At 41.2% G+C, this 23,736-nt stretch overlaps 1 protein-coding gene across 5 annotated transcripts in view; it reads left to right on the top strand.

Annotated features, from left to right (window-relative positions):
• PDE4B (phosphodiesterase 4B) overlaps positions 1 to 20,946 on the top strand; it is a 528,592-nt gene extending 507,646 nt beyond the window's left edge. For 4 of the 5 annotated variants that reach the window (XM_058717087.1, XM_058717086.1, XM_058717088.1 and 1 more), the window contains 9 exons: positions 2,363 to 2,456; positions 8,486 to 8,664; positions 9,929 to 10,027; positions 10,164 to 10,328; positions 12,162 to 12,261; positions 14,386 to 14,540; positions 14,652 to 14,774; positions 15,477 to 15,659; positions 18,630 to 20,946. In XM_058717087.1, coding sequence (XP_058573070.1) covers positions 2,363 to 2,456; positions 8,486 to 8,664; positions 9,929 to 10,027; positions 10,164 to 10,328; positions 12,162 to 12,261; positions 14,386 to 14,540; positions 14,652 to 14,774; positions 15,477 to 15,659; positions 18,630 to 18,995 — 1,464 coding nt within the window. In that variant the 3' untranslated portion in view covers positions 18,996 to 20,946. Of the gene's footprint in view, positions 1 to 606; positions 1,747 to 2,362; positions 2,457 to 8,485; positions 8,665 to 9,928; positions 10,028 to 10,163; positions 10,329 to 12,161; positions 12,262 to 14,385; positions 14,541 to 14,651; positions 14,775 to 15,476; positions 15,660 to 18,629 lie in introns of those variants that run through there. The other variant, XM_058717090.1, reaches the window with a different exon arrangement.
• Positions 20,947 to 23,736: the final 2,790 nt, after the last annotated feature.

Below are 23,736 nucleotides of genomic sequence, written 5' to 3'. Positions count from 1 at the left end.
CAATTCACCTGGCGTTCAAAACTGCATAGAGGTTCAGTAGCTAAAATACACTGGCTGAGACCATTGACCCAGGGATCCCTGGTTATTGTTACTAATATATTGTATCGTGGGAAAACACACATACGCAAGCAGGGCTCCCCAGAACCTCTTTGAGGACAAAGCGGAGTGCGGTGGGCCGGGAGGCAACAATGCTAAGCTGCGTTGCCTTCAGCTAGAAAGGCTGGGTCTCCTGGGCACAGGCAGTGGCATGACAGGGGCTTGGATGCTTGAAGTGAAGCCATTGTTGGTGCAGGATGCTCATTTGAAAGGAGAATGCCTCACAGGAAAGAGAGCCAATTGCGTGTGGGGGCTGTTGCCATGGTGCTTTGCTATTGCTTTAACATGCTGTACTTGAACTTCTGGGAGTCCAAGGGTGGGGTAACAGAGAGGAGGGAGAAGAAGGGGGGTGGGATGGGCCTAGGAAGCTCACTGCATTAGGGCTCTGGTCTTAGACTTTCCTCTAGCCTGTGCTGTCTAATGCTGACATGGGAAAGGGGGCGGAGGAGGAAGGGAGGGAGGGAGGGAGAGAGAGAGATTGAGAGAGTCTACAGGAAGGGAATGACTTTCTCAACATGTCCTAGATTGCTAGAATGAAATGAAAATTAATTTAACTCCTAGATATTTCTAACATGAATTAGAAGATGTTTAACACTAAAATACCAAAACAGCATAGTCATTCATAACCCAAAAAAATTCACCATGCCTGCAGCAAATGATAGCTTACGTTTCCTAACACATTCCAGATCCTAGATTGAAAAGGTGAAATGTGTTTAATTCATTTGTCGAATGCAATCTAATATGCATATTAGTGAGCTGATGCAGTGGAGAAAATGGCATTCTGCAAATGATTTTTTAAATGAAGTGAGTGAATTCTATTCCTGTTTGATTGTGAAAGAAGGCTGAATGCATCGGCACACACTGTTGGTGTGCAAAAAATCCTCCAAAAAGCTAGCTTTTAAAAAAGTACTTGTGTTCTGAAAGCCTAGTCTGAAGACAGCCACAGTTCTAACCTGTTCTCAGTTTTTAAAAAATGCTTAGAAAGTAAATGAATCCAATGCACCATCACTTTGAAAACGTTAGAGTGGCTGAGTGCAGAGAGGGCGGTCTCTGCAGTGGAGAGAGGGTTAAGAACACCTAGTTGAAATGGGGGAGGGTAGGGACTTCGGATTTACTTAAATATTCATGGGGCTTCCTCCATTTTAATCTTCTCCTTTTTAAAAGATGGCTGTGTTTCCCAGTCTGGCAACCCCACAGGAAAGAAGAATTGCTCCTTCCTTGCAGAGTTCAGCTGAGCAGGACTAATCTAGAGTGGAAACCCCTTCGGCCACCAGGACTATTCATAATTCATAAGGGCTGCAAACCAGCCAGCTGAATACATTTAGACAGGCTCTTGCTCCTTCGTGCAATTCCTGATTTCATTACTCTCTCTGCCAGGAAAGAAGCAGGGAGCGTAGGCTTCTTGTAAGAATGGAGTGTGAAGATGGGCTTTGTTTGGATTAGGAAATGCCCTAAATTTTGGAGACTTTGTCTTTTATAAGCTTTGATTATTTTACCACTGAACCTGCAAGGCTTTCCCCATTCCTTTCTCGGGACTGCTCTCTCAGAACAGTGAATTCTTTCCAAGGGATTTGTGGATTGTGGCGAGGAGAGCTTTCCAAAATGCCTGAGGCAAACTATTTGTTATCTGTATCTTGGGGTTACATCAAGGTGGGTTAATTTGATTCTGTTATGTGTCTTTGATAGAATGTGAAACATTTACATCTGTACGCTTTCTGTGAAGTAGCAAACATCTGTAATGATTTCATTTGTGTTGTCACTGAGCCCACTGAGGCTGCTTAGTGTAAAATAACAGCATGTTATATTACATTGTATGTAAATAGACTGTGCTGTATTTTAATTCTATTCTCTTTATGCAGCTCTATTTGTAAAGGATGCATCTTTTTTTCCTCAGTTTTCTCCTAAACTTTTTACATATATATCCTCTCACATGGTATTTTCGAGTTAATTTCCAATAAATATATTTTAAAAGTTGTTACATTTTCAAGTGAAATTATCATGACTTCTATTAAAATCCCTTTTCCTACGTTTGCGTCTTCAAAAGAAATCAGATGTTAATTCTAACAAATCTTAAGAAAACCTCTTTTCCCTAAGGTGACGTTGGAATGATTTCACATTAAGGAGGCTTTGTACTTTGCAGAAACAGTATCATTTATTTAATGATACCTGCTCCTCCAATCTCTTGGTTCTTAGTAAAGTTGAAAATATCTGAAGTGATCATTTGCTATTTTTTTAGGTGGTTAACACATTTTTCTTCTTCACACAGTTCAAGAGAATGCTGAACCGGGAGCTGACACACCTCTCAGAGATGAGCCGATCAGGGAACCAGGTTTCTGAATACATTTCAAATACTTTCTTAGGTAAGATATTAACTGGGAAACCTGTTTCGTAATTGAGATTTTTCAGTATTAATCTCTGCAACCCATCAGTGACATCCCTGTGTGAGTCTGGAATGGGGTGAAGTTACAGAAAAAGCCATTTTCAGTAAGAACTAAGGACAACATTTAAGGTTAAAAAAAACTAGCAGAAAGATGTTACAAACAGAAGAAAAGACTGAAAATACCCATCAAAGACAGAAGGTTATTATAGGCTAATTGTATTTCTTTGAACCTCAGGTCACCCCTTATCCACCCACCCCCTTCCATCATGGCCAAGACATCTGAAAGGTGGGGTGGGGGCGGGTGTTCAGTCATCTAAATCTGAGGGGCCACCCTATTGGCTCTTTTGACATGGTATTCTTTAAATTCTGCCAATAAGTGGGCTTTGAGCAAAAGATTTCCTCGGGGCGCCTGGGTGGCGCAGTCGGTTAAGCGTCCGACTTCAGCCAGGTCACGATCTCGCGGTCCGTGAGTTCGAGCCCCGAGTCGGGCTCTGGGCTGATGGCTCAGAGCCTGGAGCCTGTTTCCACTTCTGTGTCTCCCTCTCTCTCTGCCCCTCCCCCGTTCATGCTCTGTCTCTCTCTCTGTCCCAAAAATAAATAAAAAACGTTAAAAAAAAAAAAAAGATTTCCTCTTAGGTGGTTTGTAAGAGATGTGGTTGGAGAATAACTGTGTGGTGATTTGGCCCAGAGGAATAAGCTTTGGAAATAATTTTACTATTGCTTTGCTGAGTTATTTCATAAAGATAAATGGAAAGAAAAGAATGTTCACATCTCTGAAAGATTTGGGTTTCTGCAAGCTGCATCCTTATCTTCCCAATCTGATGTTTTGATCTATTGTGCTCTGTTGTCACATTGCTGGTATTTAACTCATGACACTGACAGAAAAGATTTGCATCAAAGATCCTCAACTACTGTCAGGCATCCTGTGTGATACTAGGGATTTCTGAGCTCATGTTTAAAGCCATTCTATTGTATGGTGATATAGTGACCGTATTTGGATTACTTTTTTCTTTAATAAAGATATGTGGGATAGGCGAATCTGTCCTTCAAGGTAAATGGGTAGCATCTAGATTCTGATTCTGTTGACTTTCAAATACTGCTGAATTATGCTCCTTTACCAAACTCCACTATGCAGGGAAATGAACCATTCTTACAGCTGAACATCACACCTCCCTTCTTTTTGGCATAGCTACACATCATTAAATCCATGAACATTTGCTTTGGGGCCTTATGGAAACACACACCTCTTCTGGTTTTATTTAAAAAAAAAAAAAAAACAAACAACTCAGTCCTGTTTCTCTGATGCCAGAGCAGTTTCTGCTGTCAGCCAATCAATCTCTGATCAGCCCAGTGCAGAGCTCAGGGCAGTGCTCTGCAGCGGACGGGCAGAGGCACGATTAACAAGTGCTTTTCCAACTGTTTCCAGTATGTGGGTGCCTTCGGCACCTGGTTCTCTCCAGCTGCGGTTACAACACTTTGGTCAAGGAACAAAGGAGAAGAATTTTCATATATCCCAGCTCCAAGGAGACCTAGCATCTAACTGAACACAAAGTGCTATATACTGATCCTTTTCTTATGCATTAACCCCCTTCATTCCTTTGAAGACAGTCATCCTCCACTGTCCATTTCAAATGTGCTCTGCTCTGTGCAACACCCAGTTACAGTCATACATTCTCCAGGTTAATGACTATGGGAGAGAAGAAGAAAATCTTGATTAGTGCAAGAACTCATTTTTGTGCTCATAAACATTGCATTTTAAAATGCCAAAGCTGGGGTGCCTGGGTGGCTCAGTTGGTTAAGCATCCGACTTCGGCTCAAGTCATGATCTCATGGTTTGTGAGTTCGAGCCCTGTGTCGGTCTGTCTCTGTGCTGACAGCTCAGAGGCTGCAGCCTGCTTCAGATTCTGTGTCTGTGTCTCCCTCTCTCTCTGTCCCTCCCCCGCTCACGCTCTGTCTCTGTCTCCCTCTCTCTCAAAAATAAATAAACATTAAAAAACTTAAAAAAAAAATAGAATGCCAGGGCTTATCTGTCTTCTCAGAAGAGACTCTCAGGACTGGAATAAGGTGGCATGAGCCCTTTGTCATCCGAGACTGTGCAGAGGCAGCTGTCTTACACTTGTAGTCCCTTTCACCATCAGCTTGCCAAGGAAGGCAAGAATTGTTCAGCATACTAATCTTTCTTATCATCATAGGCTATTAAGTGAGAAAGCTGATAAGATATTAAAGATGAGCTCTCAGGATCAACATTGTGTGTCTCAAGAACAGGCAAAGGTCAACTCTCTCTTGAATATTTCATTTGCCATTTGGCACATCTGTTGAGGAAAAGCAATTTTTGCTTCTCATTAGTCCAAAAAATTAAATTATCAAGAACAAGTTGTTGGGGAAGGTGTTAGAATCTCAATTCTCATAGACTCAGCCTTAGGAAGGTGTGTGTGTGTGTGTGTGTGTGTGCGCAAAGTAGACCTGATCAAACAGACCAGACAGATTAAAATTTTAAATATTCTTGGGAAAATATAGGGAGAAAAAAATCAGTCATATAAACAAAGATACATTATTTGCCTCATCTTACAATGGGAGCACTGGAATAGATGGCATCCAGATCCCTTCCAACTCTACCATTCTAGGACTGTGCTACAGACTGAGTCTTTCAGTTCTGTTAAGACATACCTGGCAGTCTGGATTCTCTGTAATAGACTGTAGGCTTGCAATTTGACAATCGCGAAAAGCAAACAAACAAACCAGACTTGCTTCCAAACTGCAAATGCAAGACATGGAACTCTGAATCCTGTCTTGTGGGTGAATGTCCCTGGAGAAGAAGCATGAATGCATCTTTCTTTGTAAACTGTCAGATCCACAAAGGACCCTCATGGTCTTGTCGTCCAATTCCCCCATTTTACTAGAGAGAAAGCAGGCTCAGAAGGGCAAAGGAACCTAGTCAAGATGACCTGGCTATTCTGTTCCTGAGCCAGAGCTAAGGCTTTGCCCTCTTGACTCCCAGACCTAAATACCCTGTCACTTCTTTAACTAGGAAAGAAGGCTGTTAGGAACTCAGACCGTCACGTTTAAGGGCATTTACATAATAGGTATATTCTTTCGGAGAACAGTCTGTAGGAATCAAGATTGTTGGACCTAAAAAATAAAATATGTTTATTAACAGTTCCCAGTAATATAAGAGGGTCTTATCAGAGCACGGCAACCATCTTAGCAAAATATGAGAAGACCTTAGCGCTTTAAGTGAAAATTAAAGAGCATTATTACAGTAAGAGTCATTGAACGTTAAAATGCATCATCTGGGAAGGAGGGGATCCCTTACTCCAGTGATCTGTGAAACTTGTGCTGTTTCCATCTAAAGGACGGTGTCTAGATGGAGGAGTTGGAAGGCAGCAAAAGTCCATTTTCCAACCAGGCACTTACTGATGCTTATAGGATCATGAGCTCCAGGTTGCTTGGAGAAGTGAGAGGAAGTGAAACAGGAACTACAGGGAGGAAACGTAGGTAAAGCAAGATATCTAGATATGATATTATAATTTAGTAAATATTTTTACAAACAGAGAAAAGTCATTCTTTTAAATCCCCTACTGTGTCTCAAAGAGTAGAACATGGAATTTCCACGATGCAAGGAAAAGAATTTAGAAATTTTGCATGATTAAATGCTGTGCTCTAGTAAGAAAAACACCTCCAGTTATGCCATTAGCAGAGTTTTGACATGACCATTTTTTGCATCTGTTGTTTTTTTTTATTTGTTTTATGCTTATCCACTATTTCTCCACTGTATTCTAACTGTTCTGTAAGTGTAAATTCACTGTGTTTATGGCGATTCTTTAAGTCTGTGTTTCAGGTTATTTCTACATTACACCGGCTGAGCTTTTAACAGAGGAATTCAGAATAGGAATAGGGAAGCCTGTCAGTTGTCCCAGTGCCTGTACAGGGAAACACCCATTAGTGTCAAGTTGGTGCTATCTGTGAATAATGACTTTCTTCTTTATTGTAATGTTCCAGACACAGTAGTGGTTCAGCTCAATTACTGGCTGCTGCAAGGAATCTTTAGTTAACACAGGGGAAAGCTGCCGGTCCCACTAGAGCTTTTTACATCTGCAGCAGCATAGGGGAATCTAACAGTCTCTTTAATCAGACATGAGGAATGGCAAAGCACTGTCGTTGGGAAAGGGACAGGCTATTGTGGCCTTTCGTTCTAGCAAGAAGTAGTAATTATTAGGAGTGAAGTGACAGAGAGAAAAGTAATGTCAAGAATAATATGATATATAGTGGGTTTTTTGCCAGAGATTGTGAGACCAGAAAGAAATTTGTAACAGGAACCTCAGGGCCTGGGTTCCATGTATGCTATTAAGTCACTGTGTCTGGAACTGAGTAATTGCAAAATAAATATCTGTTGAATAAATTGCCCTTTGAGCTTGGGCAGATTGCTGACTTCATCTGAAAAGTGAGGGTGTGGGATTATTATTGGTTCCCAAACCTGGCTCTGATCGTCAGTGTCACTTAGGAAGCCTTTTTAAAAATACTAATTCAGTAGGACTGGGTGGGGCTCATATTTTTCTAAAGTTCCCTGGGTGCTTCTGATGCTGAACCAGGTTGGAAACCCCTAAACCAACTGAAATGACCACTAAAATTCTTGCCTAGGCAAAAGTCATAGACAGATGAGTCTAGGAGCTTCTGGCATCTGAAGATAATAAGGGGACACTAGGGACAGAGAATACCTCTGCTCCCGGTGTTGATGCGTCCATGGCACTGCTTCTGTCTCCCTGTGCTTGCTTTGCTTTGATGAGTTGTCCACGGGGCCCTGGAAGCAGGCAGAGGTCTCTGGGGAAAACATGTGACTATGCCATCATCTTGCAAGAGTTGAAAGCAAATAGTCTGGGTCCCAGCATGCCATCTGGAACCATGTCATTTTCAAATAGAGAAGTTGTCTTTGTCCTCATTTTTACTGTAACAAGCAGAGATGGATGCAGGACCTTGGGAAAGCTGCATTAACTCTTTCAGCCACAGGGTGTCATTTAGTTCAATGAAGTAGCTGTTGAAGCAATTTAATAAATTACTGCCTCAGTGCACACACAAGCATCCCTGTGGCCTGAAAGAATTTGTGCATTTTTTGGAAGTACTCAGGATAAAGGACCCTGTGAAGTGAAATGGAATATTCGGTTGCTGATACTTTTAATAGCATGAAATAGAGGAAAGAACCTCTATAGGAAGGTAGATGTTTTCGTCGCTAATCCTTCCTCTGCTATTACCTTGTTGTGGCAGAATTTTTTTTTTAATGATTAAATGAGGTCAGCATAAATATTTAACAAGCATAAATATTTTAATAAATCTAATGTCTGTTATAAACGAGAGGCATTGTTTATTATTAATTAGTAGAATGAATACAAATAAAGCATGAAGTAAAACTGATATAGTTTTCCTCTAAACCTCAAATGGTGGTGTAATAAGCCAATGTTTAACATATTTATTTGAAGATTACAAACCATTTGTTTACCTCACTTATATACTGCTCATCTACGCTGAAATGATGTCATATCCAGTTAAAGTTGTGTGGGTTTTTTAAATTAAAAAAATTAATACAAATATAATCGAATGAGCAGAACATAAAGTTTTTATGCACCTGAGTTTGGCTGCATGAACCTTTTCTATTATACAAACATGTAAGTTATTTACTTAAAAAATTGACATATAAATACTGATGACCTCCCTTGAAAATATAGAAGTATAATTCTAAATTACACTACAAATAGAAGGTATGGGATTGAGTCCTGCCTCCGCCACTGCTCAATTTATTTAGCTCCTCTAGGCCTCAGTTTTCTTAGCAATAAAATGGAGCAAAAAATTCTATTTTCCCCATCCACCTGACAGATTGTCCTGGAGATCAAGTGAGATAATGTATGGCGGTCCTTTATAAGATGTAAAATCCATTACAGGACATTAGAAGTTATTTTGCATATTGTAGTGGGTTCTCATTGGCACACGTGGGCTGAAAACTGTCTCCCTTTGTTGCAGACAAGCAAAATGATGTGGAGATTCCATCACCCACCCAGAAGGACAGAGAGAAAAAGAAAAAGCAACAGCTCATGACGCAGATAAGCGGAGTGAAAAAACTGATGCACAGTTCAAGCTTAAACAATACAAGCATCTCACGCTTTGGAGTCAACACAGAAAATGAAGATCATCTGGCCAAGGTATGCATGAGCTGGGGGTGTATGTAGTTCTCTGCTCTCCAGCAGGCGGCTGCCCAAAACTATCTACTAGAAAACAGCAGTGATCATGCTGGCTTTGTTATTAAATTGGACGATAAGAAGGCTGGTGTGGCCTCTTTGTCCATTGCTGGGCACCTAATTCAAGACCCTTTTTCTACAACAAAGGACCTTTTATTTTTTTAATTCTGAGCTGGATTTGTAAATGGAAGTTCCTCATGAATGAGAATCCTATACCGAAGACACACAGGGAGAATCCATAGGGAGGCCGCAGACAGGATTGAATTGTCCCAGAGGACAGATCCAGGACTATATGCCAAGGACTAGTTGAAGAATCTGCACTGATTGGCAGAGCCAGAGAAGAAATGAGAAAGATTGATAGCACTGACTCAGAGCCCAAACCCCACTGTGGAGGAAGGCACAGAAAGAATTCACCTGTCCCCCAGTGGGGCGCCTAAGGTGACCCCAAGCTCATCTTGGCCTTGTGACATTAGGCGATGACCTTGCTGTGAGCAAACAGACATTCAGTGAGACTTTCTGAGAGATACCATTACAGCAAGGTTGATCTCACACTGGGGCAAGCCCCTGGGGAGAGCCTGGATCCCTTATTCCGGGCAAGAATTCAGAATGGAATAAATTACTCCTTTAATCATAATCTTGGAATAATCCCACAACACAGGACTGAATAATGTTTCTCCCAGGTCTATGTGTAGCCCAAGAGCTCTAAGATGGAATAATCCGCGGTTGGCGTTTTTCATGACCTTTTACATTAAAGTCGGGTTAACTTCTGCACATTCTAGCAGCTGACTCTCCCGTACCTGGCCCTTTGTGATAATAACCAAAGGGCAAAGCAGTTCCCCTGAGATCGTTTTTTAGCTGTTACTAATGGGCCAGTGATCAGTGAAGAGGAGAGACAGGGAAATGGAGCCAGAGGGACTTCTAGCCACTTGCAGCTACCTCTGAATACAGCTTGGTTGAGGACTGATGTGGCAAATACAGGTCAACAACTAAATCTGTAAATTAGACACACACTCTCCTTTTTCTGAAAAAATATACAGAAACATGTAACTAAAATGTAGAGGGCACCCAACCTCCTAGGCCATTCCATCTTCAAATCTTCATGCAACTAGAATACTCTAAATAGACACTCTGAAGACTTAGCCAACCATTGTCCAAAAACTAAATAAAAATAATGACATATGCTGATAAAACTGTACTTATTCCTAAATTCCTCTAATTTTGATCATAGGAGCTGGAAGATCTGAACAAATGGGGCCTTAACATCTTCAATGTGGCTGGATATTCACACAATAGGCCCCTCACATGCATCATGTATGCCATATTCCAGGTGAGTAAAAAGGAGAGAGTATTGCTTATTCAATTAGATGGCTCTTAATGATTTTTTTTTCCATCCCAGTTTACTTTGACTTTTCTTCATTTTTGGACATCCACTTATTTATTTTCTAATCCATTTTACTACATAGGAAAGAGACCTCCTAAAGACATTCAAAATCTCATCTGATACATTTGTAACCTACATGATGACTTTAGAAGACCATTACCATTCTGATGTGGCGTATCATAACAGCCTACATGCTGCTGATGTAGCCCAGTCAACCCATGTTCTTCTTTCTACGCCAGCATTAGATGTGAGTAGTTGTGATCTGTTTTGCATAACTGCCCATCCTCTTTAAAATACAAGCTATCCAACATGTAATATATTTACAGAAATAATTGCACCTGCTTGAACTGGTTCTTTATTATGTATAACATCTATTAATTGGGTTACTAATAACAACGAAAGGCATTTCTACTCTGCTTCCCAATATCAGCGTAACCCTCTCTTTACATCTCTCACAACTGAAAAATTATTTAATTGTTAAGCAATTAACAGGGTGCTTTATTTTTTATTGTATCTCCGGTATCTGATAAGTGTCCAGTTCATCATCTAGTATGTAGTATATCCCCAACATGCATGTACTGATCTGAATTGCCCACACCATCCCAAGCACTGTGAGAGATAACACAGAAATATAATATAAAATGTCCTACATTGTTCCTGTTAGGTATAAGCATCCACAGACTTATCCTCCTAAGAATTCATAAAGGCAATTCTATGAGCTTTTTGAAGAAAAAGTAACTGAATATCTGGAAGTAAGGATTTAATAATGCTGAAGCAAAGAGTACCAGTGTTCCCTTTTGCTAGACATCTTGCTAGACAGTGGCTGTGGCTCCTTTCTTCGTAGATTAATGCATTTTCATACCCCCAACATTAGCAGCAATGTGCCCAGCAGACCATGATCTTCCTTGACAAACAGCAATGGTAGTCAGATACCTCTAAACTGTGCAGGCTCAATGCAGGAGGGGACTTGCCAACCCCTGTCCAACCCTACCTACCTTGACAGATTCGGTTTGGAAGGTAAAGAAAGATGAAACTGACTACAAGTCTATTGCTTGGGTTCCATATTTCCTGAGAAAAGAAATCCAAGAAAACTTGGGGAAGTGACATAGAGCTAAGATTGTTTTATCCCCTAAAGGAGAGAAACAGTATTATTTTTATGTTCTGTATAAGGATTATAGAGTGGGCCAACACGTTTTATCAACTACCCACTGTTATTGATAGGATATCTATTGTGTAGCCAGAAATTGACCACAGGGACCACACATGTTTAGAGAAGGAAGAGCTCAGTGGGTCTTTGAGCAATTAGTCTTCATGGAAGAGGTGGAAGCTGAGCTGGCATTTGTAGGATCAGAAGATTTAAGTAATCACAGAGGATGAGGAAAGATATTTCAGGCAGAGAAAGACCATTTAGTCAGAAGGAATATATACCTACACAAATAGTAGGTTTAAATTATTGTGTACAAGTCAGGGCGGAGGAGGCTTCAAAACATGGCAAGAAGGAGTAGAGCAGTGGGGCATTCAGTTTTACTTCTTAAAATGTTCTCAGATCTTGCCCGTAGTAAACAATTACTGGATAAGAATTGAAGGAACGGATGGAAGAATGAGTGAATATATGAAAGCATCTGATCGCACTACAAATTTAGCTTTGGGAAATAACTTATTGCCAATCTTATGAGCTTAGAATTTAGCCTTTCTTCTGTAAGTTACTGAGCCTAAAAATATGAAGGTTGTTATATGTCAGAGCAGAGCCAGTCTGACTTGCTTCTTTGACTTCTGTGTGCTTGTGTTACATAAGCGCCATTCTGCCCGACCACTTATCCAAGAAACAAACATCAGACCCCATCTGAAGCATGGTGCTAAGGCCTTCCTACAGGCTTGATGTGGGTATGGGCTTCAGCCATTTTTCCTTTCACATGATGATGGATAGAATCTACATTTATTTAATGTATTGAGACATTACATAAATCAGCAGACAGTCCTTCTCCCAGCAAGAGTGAAATGCATACTTTAATATGAAGCTGAATAAGCAGGATACAGGCCAATGGGATACGGAGTTAAATGTGCTCGTTTCGCTCTGCAGGCTGTCTTCACAGATTTGGAAATTCTGGCCGCCATTTTTGCAGCTGCTATCCATGATGTTGATCACCCTGGAGTCTCCAACCAGTTTCTCATCAACACAAGTGAGTTCACTACTAGAACAGTCACTTGAGATGATTGTATGATTCATTGCTTCATTTTTCCCCCTAATGTTTTCATTATGGATGACAATAAGGGTAATAATGAGGTGATCCTCCATTCCACTCAAGCCAGTCAGACCTTTCCTGGGTACTGTGTCCAGTCCGGCAACACAATATTTGAGCTGCGTGGAGAACTTGGAAAGGGTCAGAGGGGAGCCATAAAAAGTACTCAACATTTGGAAAATATAATATGTGAGGAAAGAGTAACAGATGTGGAATTATTCAGTAAGGACAAGGAAAGGCTTGGGGATAATGTGATAATGATTTTCAGTGTTATGCAGGGCTCTCACATAGAATATGGTGACCCACTAGCGTCCCTCTCTACTGAGGAAGCAGGCCCAAATATTGTGTCTGAGCATGGGAACCTCTAAACAGAAATAAAACTAAAAGGAAGCACTGGAATGCTTGGTTTGTAGTAGTGAAGATGACCCCAGTGACATTTAAGGCTGGTCCAGCCTTAGGACCTCAAGCTGTACTCAGTGCTTTTGTCATGCTGAAAATACTTAGTATCCATGGCAGTGAAAATCCATGAATTTGGGGCACTTGGGTGGATTGGTCAGTTAAGTGTCCAACTCTTGATTTCAGCTCAGGTCATGATCTCACGGTTCATGAGATCGAGCCCCATGTAGGGCTCTGTGCTGACAGTGCAGTGCCTGCTTGGGATTCTCTCTCCCTCTCTCTCTGCCCCTCCCCTGCTCATGCTTGAACCCTCTCTCAAAATAAATAAATAAATCCTAAAAAATAAAATCCATGAATTTTCTCAGCTAGCGCACTGTTTCTAAATGCTAAAAATGCAAGTACTTTTTCTTCTGAGAATATTGGTTATCTAGTTGTGGTCATAATTAACATCAAGTGTTGATGGTTTTATAGGAATGTTTGAGCTACTTACTATGTAAGAGTCTCTGTCCTACTTTATCAGAATATCTGGATAATCTAGGTGTAGGGTAGATTCTTTATTTAACCTTGTTCTTCTACTGAAAGAATATAAACTTTGGGCAACTACCTGGCTGCTGGATTGTATCAGCTGGCAATAATGTGGTGTCACAAATCAAACCATATACGGGCCAGTTAGTTTCACACAGAAAAGTGGTCTTTCTGTTACAGCCACCTACAACACTAGAGCCCACAAAACCAGTTTGCAGATCTGGGATTGATCACAGGGTGAACAGGGCAGAAATGCTAAAATGACCTCGTATATCCTACCGTCCATTCTGAGACTGTAAGGCAAAGCACACAGTTAAAGCAATGGTATATGAGTGACCACATCTGCAATTAGGAACCTATTGCCATCACTTGGCTATTATTATTTATTAAGAGAAAATGTTCCTTTCAGAATTTGTTGACCATATTCTCCAGTGCAGACCATGTCTCTGCCTAATGAAAGATGTCTATGACTCTTCTGCGTGAAAGGCAGGCTGGAAGCTACAGTTTAGGTATGCAGATCTTGCCATTTCTGAGATATAGGGCCAGAGGACAGAAAATCTGACATCAAAATTGTTCTTGAAAATTATTAATGTTTTGTTACCATGTTCGTAGAAAGTTCCAAAAAAAGCTAAATTATTTGGATAAAACAAGATTCCACACTCACACTATTAACATCTTTGAAAATCAAAAACTCACAATTGACAACCGGGGAACCTACAAGAAAGTGAGATAGTTTGAAAATCCTAATGCATTTGATAAAGTTTAGTAGCATTTTCAGTTTATTCTTTTCCAAAGCAAAAAAGTGTGTGAAGACATAAAGGAAACTACAAACTGAGATAAAAATATGCCTTTACCTAATGTTGAATTCTTCATCTGGAGTGAAGAAGGAGAAAAATAATTTTAAAATACCATGAATTTTAGTCAAAGAGAAAGCTTATGCACCAATATCTATGACAAGCATGATTTGCTTGGGAATAGGCTACTACCTTTTGGAGGAGGAAACTGTGTCTCTGATGAGAAATGACATGTGAATCTTGGTTCCTAACACTTGGAGAGAACTAAATCTGATTTCACACTGAAGTAATGCCAACATTGGAATTATACCCCTTTGTTCTTAAGTCATCCTTTTTCCTTGTTTATTAGATTCAGAACTTGCTTTGATGTATAATGATGAATCTGTGTTGGAAAACCATCACCTTGCCGTGGGTTTCAAACTGCTGCAAGAAGAACACTGTGACATCTTCCAGAATCTCACCAAGAAGCAACGCCAGACACTCAGGAAAATGGTTATCGACATGGTAAGACTTCCTTTCTACATCCCTCACTTACTTTTCCCTGCCAAGGACAAGAAACTCCATTCTCTTCCATGAACTGAGTTTATTGAGAGTTTCATTTTATTTCTACCCTAGGTGTTAGCAACTGATATGTCCAAACATATGAGCCTGCTGGCAGACCTGAAAACAATGGTGGAAACAAAGAAAGTTACAAGTTCAGGTGTTCTTCTCCTGGACAACTACACGGATCGTATACAGGTATTTGATGAAAGCCTTTGATTTAACACAAAGCCAAACCAAACTAAATTGAACAATTAAAAAATGAAACCAAACGTCCGTTCAGTTAGTCGCATATCTGGCTATTGCAACTTGGACTTACTTTAAGAACAAGGAAAATGGACATTCAAGCGTATCCTCTAATTTATGAAGAAAAACATAACGCTATTTATTGAATTTCTTAGTTCTAAAAATAAATGGCAAAATTCATTTGTAATAGGGGATACGTGACTGCTGGGCCCAAAAGCTCGTGTTTGGATATAAATCCCATTGACTTGAAGATTGTTAGGTCTGTTTTGATTATACAAACTGCCATCAGCTGGTCTCTTTCCACAAGTGGAAAATATGAAGACATCTACTTTTGAGTAATTCTTCGCATTTTTTCCAAACTGGGGAAGGGAAATGATGGCAGCATTTGACCTCTAACGTCCCTTCCAGTTTTTACATTCAATGACTATCAGTCTGAGAAGACACACATTTTCCCTTTCGGGACTCCTGTGATGGTAAATAACCAAGTCTGGCCAGCACCATTGTAGGACTGCTTTTTTGGTGTACTCACCACAATTATAAGGCAACTACAGTGTTCTTGGGTTGGGTACCAAGTGTACTCATACAAGAGGAACGAGATGTTCTGGTAGTATTTACACCTGATTTTCTGGGATTTCTAAAACTTGATGATTTCAGGTCCTTCGCAACATGGTACACTGTGCAGACCTAAGCAACCCCACCAAGTCCTTGGAATTATATCGGCAGTGGACAGACCGCATCATGGAGGAGTTCTTCCAGCAGGGAGACAAAGAGCGGGAGAGGGGAATGGAGATCAGCCCAATGTGTGATAAGCACACAGCTTCTGTGGAAAAATCCCAGGTATCTAATATGCAATTTTTGAAGTTTCTGTGAGCTCTGCACGTTGTAGAACTGGAAGGTTCTATCAAATTACTGAAGCTATAAGGAAGCAACTACCCATTTAGTTCCATTTTACTCGTGACTCATTTGCCTTCTCCATTATACTCAGTTTCACAGGGTGGAAACAAAGCAGTCCTCAGAAACCCGTCAAAGTGTGGTCTGTGTATCCTCAAGCAGTTTAGGGAGTTGTCTATGACCTGAACTCAGAGCTACTCAGAGCTACTACCTCCCCACACCCATCTCTCCAGATTTCTCTTGCCCCTGTCCTTATCCAAGAGCTCTACCCTTCATCCTTGCTTCCCCCACCCTGGGTCTGCTGCCCCTCCATAATCAAGTGCACTGTCAAGTGTGGATTTCATTCTACACACCTCTTCTACCTCACAGTCGACGCCCTGTCCTGTGTCCCCTTCCAAGGTTGCTTCTCCACATCTGAGAACATGTTGACATCTTCTGATCGTGTCCAGAGCTACAGATTCCCTATGTGCTGAGGACTAGGGACAATATGCTGGAGTCTAGAGGATGCAGAAATGCCTCAGATACCTCTAGCTGCAGAGTGTATAGCACCAGAAGTATCGATATCCCCACAAAGGCTTCAGGACCTGCTGAAATGTTGTGTTTTTCAGAGCAACAAATGACCTGAGCAAGGTAGTCATGTTTGAGAATGGGTCTATAGGCTATTCAAGGTCTTTATCACAAAAACATTAGGAGGGCTTTTTGTTAGTGTGTATCCTCTTTCCCCACTATCTGCCACCCCCCAATTTACACATACTTGTAATATCGATGCAGAGTTCCCTTGTAATTATTATTTTGCTGTTTCTTAAAGAAACCCAGTCAAATGAGTTTAACATGCTCTAAAAGGCTAATATACTCTAAAAATGCACGATAATATTAACTTATCAGGGCCAACTCAAATCCCCTCAAGCCTTAATTAGAATAATGAGTTAATTAACTAGAATAATGCCTGTTTATTATCAACAGTGGTGTTTTATATTTTTATGGTGTTCTATGTGATTTTCTACACATTTCCCCCTACGTGGTCCTATTTGAACCTCCAAACAGCTTTGTGAGATAGAGCAGCTATTTTCCCAGTGTATCAGGTGGAGAAGCTGTCCCCTGGCTCATTTCACCAGCTCTTTAGTGACCCAGCTACCCTCCGCCCAGAACTCTTTACTCTCCATCACTGTAGACAGGTCTCCCTGTTGCCATGACATCAAGGCCCACTCTGGTGTTTCCCGCAGATGAGCTCTAGCAGGCATTGTCTGAGTAGTCTGGCAATAAAGCCCTTGACTAGGTGCTCTTGGGATTTGTAGAGCTCTCTCCGACCCAGGGCCTAGGAAATAAGTGGCTAGAGGCTAGCTTTCAAAAAAAGTGCCAATCATTTAGCAGAAGCAAAACAAATGAAGAAAGGAGATGACCGCACTGCATTTAGCTGATTCCATTTTCTCCATTGCCTTGAGCTTATTTTTTCAGGTCCCTGGAAAACACCTTGAAAATAGTCTCTAAAATTCATCAAATACACATAATGAAGTAAAAGTGAGGAAAAGGGAGTGAGTGGAAGCAAGAGAAATAACTGAATCATCTGCACACAAGTTCACGTAACTAATGCAGATCAGAGATGTCCCAACTTTGGTGTGAGTTATGTTAAGATTAGGGAAGCACCAGGGAGGAGGAGGAGATAGATAGGTCGATAGATAGATGATAGATAATGATAGATAGGTAGATAGATAGATAGATAGATAGATAGATAGATAAAAGTTGATAGATATAAATAATAGGTACATCTAGATACAAAAGAGTCACATAGGAACTTTGATCTATGAGATGATTTGCCAAAAAACAGAATGCTGTTAAAGGAAAGGTTTCCAGTAGTGTGGAAAGATAGCTATATCGTGTCCCATGGGCACGTAGAAGTTGCTCTTGCTCATTTACCTCGGAATCTGGACCCAGCATCTCTCCAGTTCCCCAGACCAGGACAGGGGAATTCCATTCCCTCATTCAACTTGTGCCTATTCTTTCTCACAACCTGCCCCCACCCCCAGTGTTTCCTGTTTGTCCGACAATGGAGAGGTCAGCATAAGGCCACTGAGCCAGCTCATGCAGGATGCATAGCCCCTGTGTAAACCATAACACAGCCATAGCCTCATATTTATTCACAGGAACACTAGCAAAGGAACTGCTTAATTGTTTTTATTTTCCCTCCTTTCTCCTGATGGAAGTGACTATACCCTGTGGGATCTAAGACAATTGCAGACATGTCCACAGAGGGGATCTTTGTTTGTTTAGGGTCTTGAAGTATCTTCAGATGTTTTACCATACTCGTCTACAAACAAGAGCCTTCCACTCTGAGAAATTTCAGAGTAGTCAGGGGCTGTCTCCCCTACCTTTTGGAATAGCGGCATATTTTAAATTTATCAGGAAAAGAATGTCGAGTCAGAACTCATTAGACCTGGAGCTTCCTTCTTTGTGGAATGCCTCACAGAATCCAAGTAGTGACAAAGTCATTCCCAGTCAGGGTTACATCCAGACTTCTTATCTGGCACACGTGAAAGGAAAAGTAGTCAGTTATAGTGAGACAAACACAGGCTCTGGGATCAGACAAAACTGGGCCTAAGTTCCAGCTCCACTGCTGAAGCTAAGTTCCAGCTCCTCCAGGCTCTGTGATCTCTGACAAGATATTTCATCTCAGTGAGTGTTAGTTTCCTCCTTTGTAAACTGCGGGTAACAGTACTTCCTCTGTGGACTTAAGAGCGATAACTTGGATATTAGATCCAGGGGAGGGTGTACCATGTAGTATATACTGAAATACAGAATCCATTATTATTGATCCCCCTTGGGTTGTTGTGGCTCTTTCTTTACCTAGAAACCAGGATAGTTTGTTAGGTTTTCAAGAGTCCATCACAATAACTGGGGTGTAACTTTGTTTTCTTCCAGGTTGGTTTCATTGACTACATTGTCCATCCACTCTGGGAGACCTGGGCAGATCTGGTGCAGCCTGATGCCCAGGACATTCTGGATACGTTAGAAGATAATAGAAACTGGTATCAGAGCATGATACCACAGAGTCCCTCCCCACCACTGGACGAGCAGAACAGAGACTGTCAGGGTCTGATGGAGAAGTTTCAATTTGAACTGACCCTTGAAGAGGAGGATTCCGAAGGCCCTGAAAAAGAGGGAGAGGGTCACGACTATTTCAGCAGCACAAAGACACTTTGCGTGATCGATCCTGAACATAGGGATTCACTAGGAGGGACTGATGTAGACATTGTGACAGAAGACAAGTCCCCTATCGACACATAATTGCCTTCTCCGTGTGGAGATGAACATTCCACCTTTGACAAGCATGCCAGCTGTATGGTAGGGCCAGCCCATCACGGGGGCCTGGGCTTGCACGGGACAAGGGCCATGTGGCCTTTCCAGTTACTTGAGTTTGGAGCCAGAATGCGAGACCATGAAGCAGATAGCAGTTCAGAAAATTCCACGGCTGACTTGCCTTGCCTGCAAGCTTAGTGGAGAGCTGAAGCTTTATCTGGTACTGGAGGCCAAGATCAGATCCTGAGTGAATGGCTTGAAAATAGAAGACACAAAACTGAGAGATTTTTCTGCACTAAGTTTTGGGAATCTGTCCCCTCTAGTGACTGAACTGACTGATTAATAACTTCATTTATAAATCTGCTCACCTGTCCCCTTGTCTGCCAACCTGTGTGCCTTTTTTGTAAAACATTTTCACGTCTTTAAAATGCCTGTTGAATACCTAGGGTTTAGTATCAACTTCTACACAGATAAGCGTTCAAAGTGGACATAAACTTTTTTGACTCTTTCTGGGAAAAAAAAAAAAGGAAAGCAAATGGTCTTCCTTCTTTCTTGGGCAATATCTTTCACTTTCCTACAGTTACTTTTGCAAATAGAAAGGACACGCTTCTAACCACATTCTACTTCCTTCCCTTATTGTCCCATTCAGCTTGATGGTTGCCCGTATAACTTATCTCTGTTTGCCTGCTTACAGCAGTATTTTTTCTCCTCTTAGAACTTCACTTCTTGTGCTGCAAACAGAATAAAGTGAGCAAACTAAGAGGTAGGAAAGGGTAATTGTGTTGTTCACAGTAACAGTCTGTGTAAAATTCAGCTCCGTTAGGCAGCGCACCGTGTTGTGTCCTGAACCCTGGGCCGCTGGGTGCTGCACGGTCCCCATCCTATCCCCTCCCCCCATCAGTCTCCACCCAGTTACCCTGTTTTCAATTGGATGCTGCCGTCTTTCTCTTGCACTGCCTTCTGCGCTAACACCTCCATTTCTGTTTATAACAGTATATTTATTACTTAATGTATATAATGTAATGTTTTGTAAGTTATTAATTTATATATCTAACATTGCCTGCCAATGGTGGTGTTACATTTGTGTAGAAAACTCTGCCTAAGAGTTGCGACTTTTCTTGTCACGTTTTTGTATTGTGTATTATATAACCTGGACATCGCTTAAGAGAGACATACGACCCCTTCCCCAGTGAGGACATTCGTGGGCTTTTATTCAGAAGGTCTGCCCTCTTCCCCATCTGAGTTGCTAATACTGCACAACCCCTTTGTGAACCAGTTTTGGAAACAGGATTCTCACATTAGATACTAAATGGTTTATACTGAGCTTTTACTTTTGTATAGTTTGATAGGGGTAGGGGGCAATGGGATGTAGTTTTCACCCATGTTCTATCCAAATCTGTGTATGCATGAATTGGGTTATAACTGGGTTCTACTATAATTGTGGCTTTGGTTTAAGCAGTAACACTACATTTGCTCGCAGGTGGTTCTTCTGAGTGTTCCCAAACTACTGACTTTGAAAGCCTCTTGCCTGCCATTAAGCAGGAATGTCATGTTCCCATTAATTACAAAAAAACACAATAAAACAATGTGAATTTTATAATAAAATGTGAACTGATGTAGTAAATTATGCAAATGTGAAGCTTCCGATAACACTTGTTAGGCCTCATACTGACTTTAGTCTCCGTGTGTAAAATATATTTCATGCTTTCAGTTCAGCATTGTAACTCACTAGTTAAAGAAATGGCACAAACGTGCATGACCGATGGGTTTGTATGTCTATGAACACTGCATTATTTCAGGTGGACATTTTATTGTTTTCAAAAGTTTCTCACAATGTATGTTATAATAGTATTATTATTATTATTATATATTGTGCTCAAATGCATTCGTAAGAGACTTTTATATGAAAGTGAATAAACAAAAGCATGATTAGATTAGACTATAGGCCCAATTACTTTGTGGTTAGTTCTGACCTATTAAAAGCAGATCTTTTTTTCTCTTCTCTCCTACCATACCCCACGAAGAAAACCAACTACTTTGCCTGGCCAACCCCGCAACTGAAGTTTCAGAATCTGTGTCCAAAAAGTCCCCTAGCTTGGAACGTTTCACGTTTTCTTAGCAAATATCCATGCAGCTCAATGATGCGGGAAGGGAGGTGGTAAAGAAAACAAACAAAACCACTTTAAGAATCTGAAGAGTTTAATCCACTAGATGAATAAAGGGACTCTCCAGCTTGGCTGGGTCCTCCAGAAAAATGAATCATAGAACCAGAGAACATTAGCTTCATGTCTTCAGATGGTCCCACTGATTCATTTGACGAAGAATCTGAGGTCCAAATAGTCCTCTTCAAGCACCATTGACAGAGTACTGGTTGACTCTCAGTGGTCTTTTCGACCATTCATGGAGTCTCCTATTGATCATATGGTTATGTTTTTCTTTATGGAAAGAGCTATATAAATAGCATAGGCAAAATACGTAAACACTTTGTTGAAATTTTTAAATCAGCTTTAAAAAAATTTTACCCTGGGATGCCTGGGTGGCTCAGTTGGTTAAGCGTCTGACTTCGGCTTAGGTCATGATCTCATGGCTTGTGGATTCAAGCCCTGTGTCCAGCTCTGTGCTGACAGCTCAGAGCCTGGAGCCTGCTTCGGATTCTGTGTCTTCTTCTCTCTCTGCCCCTCCGCTGGTCATGCCCCCCCCCCCCCCCCCCGTCTTTCAAAAATAAATAAACATTTAAAAAATTTATCCTAAGAAGTATGTGTGTGTGTGTGTGTGTGTGTGTATGGTAAGGAAGGCCACAAATAAGAATCAGTGGATAACGCATAGTATTTTAACCACAGGGAACTGGCTTGTGAACAAGTAAATGGATCTGTCTAGAAACATTCCACTCAATAACCTGAAATTAGTGAATTTCTTTACAAAGACAGGACACGCCAACATTGCAGAACCAGTCTGCCAGGTTGCAGAGCTAATGTGCATAGCACTTAGCTACCATCCCTGATTTCTGATTCCATCGCCATCATCTCTAAGCTCTTACAGATTAAGTGACAAAGTGAATCGGTTAGCATAGTCACAGGTGTGACTTTTATAATGTTTATAGCTATAAGTATTTATAAATATGCACAGGCATGTTTTCTACAGAGAAATGGGTTTTAATCCTTGCTGTAAATGAGAATCACTTGGGGAATACTTTTTTTTTTTTTTTTACTATTAATGTTTGGGCCTCACCCACACTCCCAGATTCTGTTTGAACTGGTCTTGAGTACAGCCTGGGCACCAGATTTTTCTGATTCTCCCAGGTAATCCTAATATGCAATCTAAGTAGAGAGCCACTGCTCCTGAAGAGAGAGCCATGCTTGTGGCTAAAGCTTTTTGTCAGTCTGTTCAAGGTGCTATAATAAAGCACCACAGACTGGGTGAATGAACAGAAGTTTATTTCTCACAGTCTGGAGGCTGGTCAGAGATTAAGGTGCCAGCATAGTTAGGTTCTGGTAAGGGCCCCCTTCCTGCATCATAGCTGCTACCTTCTTGCTGTGTCTTCACTTGGTAGAGAGGGCTACAGATCTCTCTTTTATTATTATAAGGGCACTAATCCCATCCATGGGCCCCACCCTCATGACTTAAGCACCTCCCAAAGTCCTCACCTCCTAATACCATCATCTTTGGGAGTTAGGATTTCAACAGATAAATTTGGGGGGAGGGGCAGACACAAACATCCAGGCCATAGCAACTTTCTTTGACTGCAACTATCTTCAGATACTGTGCATCCACCATGGCCAGATGCCAGGTCAGGTACATAGATGAGACCAGGCATCAGAGATGAGTAACACAGAGCTCTACATTCCAGGAGCTTGCAGTCGGCTATGTTGCTCACCATCTGCCGTGCGGAACACAAAATCATAATTATGTTCTCAGGAAAACCACAATGAAGATAAACCTAAAAGAAAGTTAATCATCTGGTTCTAGAACATAGATAATAAACGTAACCATTCTCTTATCTATGATGGCATATCAGTGTTCCTGATTGCAGGGAGCAACTGCGAAGCAGAAATTACTATGGCATCTTTGCCAAGGCTGAGGGTGATACCTTAGTACTTACCAAAATGTGTAGGCCAATTTATAGAGTCACGAACTGTCAGAGTTCCACAGTGTGGCCTTCCCTTGGTATTTTCCCACAGGCTTATTGTGACATGTGTTGGAAGTCATGGAAATTCTCAGTCCACTGAAGGAAGCCTAATGGAGTTCAAGTGAAAAAGGGTGGTTTATTTCATGGATTCTGGAGCCAAGTGGCCTGGGTTTAAATCCTAACTCCTCCATTTACTAGCCACACAATCTTAGACAAGTCACCTACTCTCTGGGTTTCAGTAAAATGGGGATTATTCATTTGTCAGGTGGGGGGTGATAATTCCAGGACTTTCCCACCATTCCATTGCTACTTCTCTGAGTGCATGTCTTAGTTATTGATCAAATCAATGATCATGAGCCTTAAAACCCGTGAAATCAAGGTAAGGCAAGAAGGCTGGCAAATTCCCTTTATAAACCCAACATTAATGCATCCTGTACCCCTTAAAAAGGATTCATCAAGCTGGTTATCTCCCACATTCTTCAAGATTCACATCAGGTGCCCTCCTACAGGAAGCTTCTTTGATCCCTAAGGTTGGAATAAGGACTCTTGGGATGCAGAAGCTCCTAGAACATCCTGTGCTTTACCTGTGTAATTAGCTGTGTA

Source organism: Neofelis nebulosa, chromosome 2 (genome assembly GCF_028018385.1).
Source record: "Neofelis nebulosa isolate mNeoNeb1 chromosome 2, mNeoNeb1.pri, whole genome shotgun sequence".
Taxonomy (NCBI): Eukaryota; Metazoa; Chordata; class Mammalia; order Carnivora; family Felidae; genus Neofelis; species Neofelis nebulosa.
This window is presented reverse-complemented; position numbering and strand designations above follow the sequence as displayed.